The sequence below is a fragment of the Salvelinus fontinalis genome, chromosome 37 (assembly GCF_029448725.1).
Source record: "Salvelinus fontinalis isolate EN_2023a chromosome 37, ASM2944872v1, whole genome shotgun sequence".
NCBI classification, from domain to species: domain Eukaryota; kingdom Metazoa; phylum Chordata; class Actinopteri; order Salmoniformes; family Salmonidae; genus Salvelinus; species Salvelinus fontinalis.
The window spans coordinates 1,024,427-1,034,765 of record NC_074701.1 but is presented as its reverse complement, the minus strand read 5'-3'; the positions used below and the strand labels follow the sequence as shown (position 1 = coordinate 1,034,765).

At 42.2% G+C, this 10,339-nt stretch overlaps 1 protein-coding gene across 1 annotated transcript in view; it reads left to right on the top strand.

Moving 5' to 3' along the window:
* Positions 1 to 478: 478 nt before the first annotated feature.
* LOC129835969 (phospholipid phosphatase 4-like) overlaps positions 479 to 10,339 on the top strand; it is a 199,402-nt gene continuing 189,541 nt past the window's right edge. The window contains exon 1 of the mRNA XM_055901675.1: positions 479 to 1,049. Within this exon, the coding sequence (XP_055757650.1) occupies positions 961 to 1,049 (89 nt within the window). The 5' untranslated portion in view covers positions 479 to 960. The remainder of the gene's footprint in view (positions 1,050 to 10,339) is intronic.

The window sequence follows — 10,339 nt, the reverse complement described above, 5'->3', positions numbered from 1 at the left end:
GACCTTCGAAGACACTGGCCCAGTGTTACATGTAACACTGTCATTGTTGATTCAACAGTTGATTATTTGCTGTGCATTACCTAGCAGCCAACCTGCTTACACCAATCCTTTGTAATTTCAGTAAAATCCCCTCCCCTTATTGAAATTCATTTATTCATCCATTCATCATGGTTACAGTAGCAATTACTTGTTCACACATAATATAGTAAATTTTATGATATTGTACGGCGTTTCATTACACAGTACTTGATTTTATGGTGTATTCAGATTACAGAAGGTGGACTGCAATATGAAATAGAGTATGCCTAACTTAATTGCCAATGAGCTGCCTGTAAGCTACTGTCACGGCAACCCCATTACAGTGTACATAGCCTACCAAGAATTTACATATTATTGTTGTCTGTAAGCTCCTTGGCTGTATCTGGTAGACAAGTGTATAGAGTCAGGCACTTCTTAAGGTAGAGGGGGCAATGAAAAGGAGACAACTCCCCACAATCACTTTGTGCCGCTCCGCCTCATATGTCTCACTTTCTCCCTCCTTTTTTCCTCTCCCTCCTCCTCTCCCATTCTCCAGATTTTCAGGAGAGTCTCTCATAGCAGCGTGTCCACCGTTCTCTCCCGCTTCTCACCTAATTGGCTAATTGATGGAACGGACGAATGAGACAATCATGCAGTAAAGGAGGAGCATTCATCAATTGAGGTGCAATAAGGAGAATTCTCCCCAAAACCTCCGACGGTGGAGCTACAGTGGCGAAGAAAGGAGGCGGCGGGGAGGGAAGATTCCGTTTCAGCTGACCAAGTCGCGACAGATGTGCAACGACGTGTGGATACGCGAACTGCTTCCTGTAGTGCCTGACAGTGAATAAGCCTTAGTCGAAAGGTGGATTATTTTATGAAGTGAGCACAGAGAATTGACTGCCCCTGCTTGTCAATTCAACCACGCGGATTGTCTCAAGATTCATGAATATGTCGCTCCCAGACCGGAGGAGAAACATAAGAGCGCTGGTGATGGAGACTGGCATACGAGTTCTGCTTTTTGGAGTTTTTGTGTAAGTACACCAGTGATGACATTTGTTATAGAGCCATATTATTACAGACCCTTCAGGTATGCTATCAGTTATCCTCTGTAAGAGACATTATATGTCACGTCAACTCTCATTTTGGTCAACAAGTACAGTATGTATCCCTCAAGTAATTTGCCTATTGAGTAGTCGCTACACGCCGTATGCCATCACCGCCCTCCTTCCTAAGTTAAATAGCTGAGGATACAATAGCTATCTTTCAGTTCCACTTGAATGATCCATCATGTTATGAATGTATGACTCTGTCAGTTAGGCAGGACCACTACACTGTAAAACATTTCCTGTAGTTTTACTGTCAGCAAAGTAGCAAGTAAGTTACTATAAATGTACAGTACATATACTGTAAACAACATTTACAGGATGGTACTGTAAATATAAAAAACACATTTACTGTGTTTAATGAATTTGTAGTCAATTGCTCGCAGCACAGTAGCCTGTAAATTACTGTAGATTTACAGGACATTTAATGTAACACACATTTACAGCATATTACTGTAACACCTATAATTTACAGTGCATTACTGGAAGCACAGTGGTTACCCAAAATTACAGGAATTAGTCGTAACACTAAGAATTTAAACATAGAATCTTTGTTTAGGAGAACAACAGTGAACATATCAGTCTAATGTACTGTATATTACCATTCAAATGCGGAGAGTGTGGACACAAATGTGAAAAGAATAGACCAAACATTAGCTATGCAAGTCAGCAACAAAGACAGCCTTTCAATATCAACTTATTCGTGAAGAAACAAAATACATTGTCTAGAGGACTCTAGTCTAGACGCTAAGATCCAAGTGAGCATTACTTGTTTGACTTCTTCCTAAAATAATACAATAGGATGTTGGCCTTTTCAAACAAAGAAACACCATAGAGCCTTTTCAAACATTCAATCATAACATAGGGTACAAAGGCATTGGCATTGGCACACAAAGGCACATCCATTCCAAAACACAGATCGAATGGTTGCCTCACTCTTGAGAAAGTTTGTGTGTAATGAAGAAAATAGCAAAGACAGGATATTTCCCAAATAAATTGTTTATTTAATATATGTATGTAGCTACAACATTTACATGAGAGAAATGTGAACACTATCAATCAATCAAGTGTATTTTATATAGCCCTTCGTACATCAGCTAATATCTCGAAGTGCTGTACAGAAACCCAGCCTAAAACCCCAAACAGCAAGCAATGCAGGTGTAGAAGCACGGTGGCTAGGAAAAACTCCCTAGAAAGGCCAAAACCTAGGAAGAAACCTAGAGAGGAACCAGGCTATGAGGGGTGGCCAGTCTTCTGGCTGTGCCGGGTGGAGATTATAACAGAACATGGCCAAGATGTTCATAAATGACAAGCATGGTCAAATAATAATCAGGAATAAATGTCAGTTGGCTTTTCATAGCCGATCATTAAGAGTTGAAAGCAGCAGGTCTGGGACAGGTAGGGGTTCCATAACCGCAGGCAGAACAGTTGAAACTGGAACAGCAGCAAGGCCAGGTGGACTGGGGACAGCAAGGAGTCATAATGCCCGGTAGTCCTGACGTATGGTCCTAGGGCTCAGGTCCTCCAGAGAGAGAAAGAAAGAGAGAAGGAGAGAATTATAGAGAGCATACTTAAATTCACACAGGACACTGGATAAGACAGGAGAAGTACTCCAGATATAACCAACTTACCCTAGCCCCCCGACACATAAACTACTGCAGCATAAATACTGGAGGCTGAGACAGGAGGGGTCAGGAGACACTGTGGCCCCATCCGATGATACCCCCGGACAGGGCCAAACAGGAAGGATATAACCCCACCCACTTTGCCAAAGCACAGCCCCGCACCACTAGAGGGATATTTTCAACCACCAATGTACAATCCTGAGACAAGGCCGAGTATAGCCCACAAAGATCTCCACCACAGCACAAACCAAGGGGGGGCGCCAACCCAGACAGGAAGATCACGTCAGTAACTCAACCCACTCAAGTGACGCACCCCTCCTAGGGACGGCATGAAAGATCACCAGTAAGCCAGTGACTCAGCCCCTGTAATAGGGTTAGAGGCAGAGAATCCCAGTGGAGAGAAGGGAACCGGCCAGGCAGAGACAGCAAGGGCGGTTTGTTGCTCCAGAGCCTTTCCGTTCACCTTCACACTCCTGGGCCAGACTACACTCAATCATATGACCTACTGAAGAGATAAGTCTTCAGTAAAGACTTAAAGGTTGAGACAGAGTCTGTGGGGATTGGGGATTATGGGGATTATGTAGGGATTACTATGGGGATTATGACTTTAGGATGTTTAAAGGGACAACTAGATAATTATTTACATGATTCTAGTGATAACAGAGCAATTGATTAATTAACCAATGGACGTTTGAAAGATAATTAACAAAATTGTTATAATTAAAACAACAAAACTAAATCAAAACCAAGTTCAGAACTATTGCCATTTTGAGTGAACTTTGGAGATGGAAGTCCTTCGTCCAAAGCTTTTTGTATGCATGCACTGAAACAATCAGAAAAGAAAAGGAAATTAGGAAACTGAAAACAATTACTCAATTTCTATATTTGCATCTTAAAAGGTAGAAATTGAATTACGTCTAATATGACAATTCATATACTTTTTCCAAAATGAATTATTGTTACTCTAAAAAATGCTGGGTTAAAAATAATATCGGGCAAACACAGCATTGGGTTAATTCAACCCAGCGGTTTTGGGTTATGCTTTCAAACCAGCGTTTTGGGTTGAGTGCTTGACCCAACTGCTGGGTAAAATATATGGTATTACTGGGTTAAAACAATCCATTGTGTTGGGTTGTGACATAAACACCCCATATTGGGTTGAGGGATTGACAGAGCAGATGGGTCCTTTTTTTTAGTCATCCTATTTTCAATGTCATCCTATTTTAACCTGTTGAGGATGGGGGCGCTGTTGAGACTATTTATGCTAATTGGGTAATTTTTGAAACGGCTTCCCACAAAATCCTTGATCGTACAATATGCATATTATTATTATTATTGGATAGAAAACAGTCTATAGTTTCTATAGGAGTTGAAATTTTGTCTCTAAGTGGAACAGAGCCCATTCTACAGCAATTTCCCTGACATGGAGTCAGATTTGAGAAATGTTGGCCACTGTTCTGAAGTCAGTTAAAAGGGCACTGTTATTGCTATGACTATACGGACACTTCTTACGTTTTCCCCTGGATGCCTTTACGTGATGACGATTCCAATGGGGTCGATTGCGCGTTCACAGGCACTACAAATGAAAAAACCCTGAGGCTAGCAAGTCTTTTCTTGGTGCGTAACGCGCGTGGAGGACTCCGACCCGCTCCTGTTCCAAGCGTTAGTTTAGCCTGTTATATTTCTCCGGTCATCTTTTCACTCATTATAGGAGTTAAAAACATCATAAGGTAGTTAATTTAAAGCGTTTTATAGCAATTTATATCCGTTTAGTGCGATTTTGGGACATTTATTTTTGAAACGATGTGAATAGCTGGGCACGCTTTTCAGTTCATCCCGAACGCAGTTGGCATTTCCACATGGCAAGAGGACAGCTTTCCACCAAAAGACGATTACTCCCAAGAAAGGATCCTTTGCCCAAGATACTGATGGAAGAACAGCTCAAGGTAGGACATTTTTATTATGATAAATCGTGTTTCTGTCGAAACATTTTAGTGGCTTAGGACGCCATGTTTTTTGACGTAGCTTCGCTTGGCGCAAACTGTGTTGAAAAGTAAGGATAAATTAAAAAATGTAATTCCGCAATTGTATTAAGAATTAAATTGTCTATCAATCCCTGTCCACCCTATATTTTTTAGTCACGTTTATGAGTATTTATGTATAAGAGTAGATCACTGTCTAAGTGGCGCAAGGACATTTTGTGACCAGCTGAGCTACATTTCACATTGTCTAACCATGATTTTGGTGGCTAAATATAAACATTCTCGATCAAACTCTATATGGATTGTGTAATATGATGTTACAGGAGTGTCATCGGAAGAATTCTGAGAAGGTTAGTGAAAAAATTAATATCTTTTGGCGATGTTGACTTTTATCGCTCACTTTGGCTAGAATCAATGCTGGGCTGCTATGTGCTATGTGCTATGCTAATATAACGATTTATTGTGTTTTCGCTGTAAGACACTTAGAAAATCTGAAATATTGTCTGTATTCACAGGATCTGTGTCTTTCGATTCGTGTATGCTGTGTATTTTTACGAAATGTTTGATGATTAGTAAGTAGGTAAACACGTTGCTCTAAGTAGTTTTTCTATTCCATTTGTGACGGTGGGTGCAATTGTAACCTATGCCATCTACCTGAAATATGCACTTTTTTCTAACAAAACCTATCCCATACCATAAATATGTTATCAGACTGTCATCTGATGAGTTTTTTTGTTGGTTAGGGGCTATAAATATCTTAGTTTAGCCGAATTGGTGATGGCTACTGGTGTTGGTGGACAAATAAAAGATGGTGGATTATGCTAATGTGTTTTTAGGTAATAGATGTACATCTTTACATATTGTGTCTTCCCTGTAAAACATTTTAAAAATCGGACATGTTGACTGGATTCACAAGATCTGTGTCTTTCATTAGCTGTATTGGACTTTAACCTGTTGGGGATGGGGGCGCTGTTTAGACTATTTATGCTAATGTGGCTAATTTTTTAAACGGCTTCCCACAAAATCCTTGATCGTACAATATGCATATTATTATTATTATTGGATAGAAAACAGTCTATAGTTTCTATAGGAGTTGAAATTTTGTCTCTAAGTGGAACAGAGCCCATTCTACAGCAATTTCCCTGACATGGAGTCAGATTTGAGAAACGTTGGCCACTTTTCTGAAGTCATTTAAACGGGCACTGTCGTTGCTATGACTATACGGACACTTCTTACGTCTTCCCCTGGATGCCTTTACGTGATGACGATTCCAACGGGCTCGATTGCTCGTTCACAGGCACTACAAATGAAAAAAACCTTTAGCTAGCAAGTCTTTTCTTGCTGCGTAACGCGCGTGGAAGACACCGACCCTCTCCTGTTCCAAGCATTAGTTTAGCCTGTTATATTTCTCCGGTCATCTTTTCACTCGTTATAGGAGTTACAAACATCACAAAGTAGTTAATTTAAAGCGTTTTATAGCAATTTATATCCGTTTAGTGCGATTTTGGGACATTTATTTTTGCAACGATGTGAAAAGTTGGGAACGCTTTTCAGTTCATCCCGAACGTAGTTGACATTTCCACATGGCAAGAGGACAGCTTTCCACCAAAAGACGATTTCTCCCAAGAAAGGATCCTTTGCCCAAGATACTGATGGAAGAACAGCTCAAGGTAGGACATTTTTATTATGATAAATCGTGTTTCTGTCGAAACATTTTAGTGGCTTAGGACGCCATGTTTTTTGACGTAGCTTCGCTTGGCGCAAACTGTATTGAAAAGTAAGGATAAATTAAAAAATGTAATAACGCAATTGTATTAAGAATTAAATTGTCTATCAATCCCTGTCCACCCTATATTTTTTAGTCACGTTTATGAGTATTTATGTATAAGAGTAGATCACTGTCTAAGTGGCGCAAGGACGTTTTCTTTACCAGCTTGTCTACATTTCACATTGTCTAACCATGATTTTGGTGGCTAAATATAAACATTTTCGATCAAACTGTATATGCATGTTGTAATTTGATGTTACAGGAGTGTCATCGGAAGAATTCTGAGAAGGTTAGTGAAAAAATTAATATCTTTTGGCGATGTTGACTTTTATCGCTCACTTTGGCTAGAATCAATGCTGGGCTGCTAATTGCTATGTGCTAAGCTAATATAACGATTTATTGTGTTTTCGCTGTAAGACACTTAGAAAATCTGAAATATTGTCTGTATTCACAGGATCTGTGTCTTTCGATTCGTGTATGCTGTGTATTTTTACGAAATGTTTGATGATTAGTAGTTAGGTAAACACGTTGCTCATTGTAATTATTCTAGTCCATTTGTGATGGTGGGTGCAATTGTAAACTATGCCATATACCTGAAATATGCACTTTTTTCTAACAAAACCTATCCCATACCATAAATATGTTATCAGACTGTCATCTAATGAGTTTTTTTGTTGGTTAGGGGCTATAAATATCTTAGTTTAGCCGAATTGGTGATGGCTACTGGTGTTGGTGGACAAATAAAAGATGGTGGAATATGCTAATGTGTTTTTAGGTAATAGATGTACATCTTTACATATTGTGTCTTCCCTGTAAAACATTTTAAAAATCGGAAATGTTGACTGGATTCATAAGATCTGTGTCTTTCATTAGCTGTATTGGACTTTAATGTGTGAAAGTTAAATATTTTAAAAAAATATTTTTTTTGAATTTCGCGGCACTGGTTTTTCAGTGGGGGGGGGGGGGGTGTGCCGCTAGCGCCACGCTGATCCTAGACAGGTTAATGTGTGAAAGTTAAATATTTAAAAAAAAAAAAAAAATTGAATTTCGCGGCACTGGTTTTTCAGTGGGGGGGGGGGGGGGGGTGCCGCTAGCGCCACGCTGATCCTAGACAGGTTAAATTTTGCTTGCCTACACAATCAAAAAAACAATATCGAATTTCAAATAATACATTTATAATGCCTGCATTTCAGATGAGTTCAGATTGGTTTGCCAAGTAGCAGCTTCTGTTTATAACATGAGCTGCTCGGTATGTGTATGTAATCCTTCCTACTGCAGCTTTTTTTTAAGATATCATGGAGAACTTAAAAAGTGTTTCTCTGGATTACATCTTCAAACTAAATGCAACCATGGCATCCGTGACAGAGAGGGAGAAAGATCTGATGATTCTTAATTAAAGCATTGCACACGGTCAGTGTGAACCAGAGTGACTTGGTACAACGGGGCAAGCAAGCTGTACAAACAAAACGGAAACGACACAGGACGTCTTATTTAATGAAAGTGTTGCAGTCTGCTGTGAAGCGATCATCCATGTATACAGGTAAGAGTCTTACAATCGGTTTGTATTGCTAGTACTCTATGGATTGGGATTACGGTTCATTGTTTAGCTAGCTAGCTACTGTAGCTACATGTCTAAACAAAAGACTCCGTTAAAGTGGAATGTTAGCTAGCTAGCTAAAATTAGCTGGCTGGCTCATTAGCTAACGGTACGCGTACGTTCCGTGTAGTAAAATTGATTATATCTGAGAAATGCATTTGCATTGCTAGTTATAGCCTAGTGTTAGCTAGATAACTAACATTGAACCTGGTTGGGTGGCTTTAGCTAACTATGAAAATCGGATTGTATTGCTAATACTCTAAGGGTTGGGATTACGGTTCACTGTTTCGCTAGCTAACTAGCTAAATGTCTAAACAAAAGACTCCACTCCGAAAGATGATTACATGACCCATCAAGTTAGCCAGGTGTGTATGGCGGTGATTACGGCCATCTATTGTATTATAATGCTAAAATATTTGTATTTGGAATTTGTCTTTCAGCATCAGTAGAACACGCCTGACTCTCCTCCACCAGTCATACAAAGAGAACGGTCGAATGCCTCCCATCAAAAAGAGAGCTGGCCCAAGCATGCACAGGTTACACATGAAGCATGAGGATTTGCAGCGAGTAGTGAACTTTATCAACAACTATGCAAAAGATAATGCAATAGTATTACCAGGACGCCACCTAGGACACAAACACTTTGGTGGAAAGCTGCTGCCATGTCATGTGACAAAAGCAGCGGTGTGGCATATCTACAAGGAATCGATGACAACACTTGGTATGTAAAGCATGAACAACACATCTTTTGATTATTTAATTTACCTCCAACATGATTGTCACTACTTTTATTGATCTCACTGTAACGGCAGTCTAAGTCGTCTTCCTCCTCAGACGAGGAGAGGCGAGAAGGATCTGAGGACCAATGTGCAGCGTGGTAATTTTCCATGATTTAATTAACACAAAACAAGACACTATACAAATGACAAAACAAACTAACCGTCACAGTCCTAGCTGGTGCAGACAAAACACAAAGACAGGAAACAACCACCCACAATCCCCAACACAAAACAAGCCACCTATATATGATTCTCAATCAGGGACAACGATTGACAGCTGCCTCTGATTGAGAACCATATTAGGCTGGACACAGAAACAGACGAACTAGACACACAACATAGAATTCCCACCCAGCTCACGTCCTGACCAACACTAAACAAGCAAAACACATAAGAACTCTGGTCAGGACGTTACAGTACCCCCCTCCTGAGGTGCGGACTCCGAACGCACAACTGAAACTCAAGAGGAGGGTCTGGGTGGGCATCTGTCCGCGGTGGCGGCTCCGGCGCAGGACGAGGACACCACTCCACCACTGTCTTTGTCCCCCTCCCTAACGTCCTTTGAGTGGCGACCCTCGCCCACGACCATGGCCTAAGAATCCTCTCCAAGGCCCTCACATGATTTAGGAGGTAGCTCAGGACAGAGAGGTAGCTCAGGACAGAGAGGTAGCTCAGGACTGAGTGGCAGCTCATGACTGAGTGGCAGCTCATGACTGTAGGGCAGCTCATGACTGTAGGGCAGCTCATGACTGTAGGGCAGCTCATGACTGGAAGGCAGCTCATGACTGGAGGGCAGCTCATGACTGGAGTGCAGCTCATGACTGGAGTGCACCTCATGACTGGAGTGCACCTCATGACTGGAGTGCACCTCATGACTGGAGTGCACCTCATGACTGGAGTGCACCTCATGACTGGAGTGCACCTCATGACTGGAGTGCACCTCATGACTGGAGTGCACCTCATGACTGGAAGGCAGCTCATGACTGGAGGGCAGCTCATGACTGGAAGGCAGCTCATGACTGGAGGGCAGCTCATGACTGGAGGGCAGCTCTGGCAGCTCCTGACTGGCTGGCGGCTCTGGCAGCTCCTGACTGGCTGGCGGCTCTGGCAGCTCCTGACTGGCTGGCGGCTCTGGCAGCTCCTGACTGGCTGGCGGCTCTGGCAGCTCCTGACTGGCTGGCGGCTCTGGCAGCTCCTGACTGGCTGGCGGCTCTGGCGGCTCCTGACTGGCTGGCGGCTCTGGCGGCTCCTGACTGGCTGGCGGCTCTGGCGGCTCCTGACTGACGGACGGCTCTGGCGGCTCCTGACTGACGGACGGCTCTAGCGGCTCCTGACTGACGGACGGCTCTAGCGGCTCCTGACTGACGGACGGCTCTAGCGGCTCCTGACTGACGGACGGCTCTAGCGGCTCCTGACTGACGGACAGCTCTAATGGCTCGGGAGAGACGGGCGGCTCTGAAGGCTCGT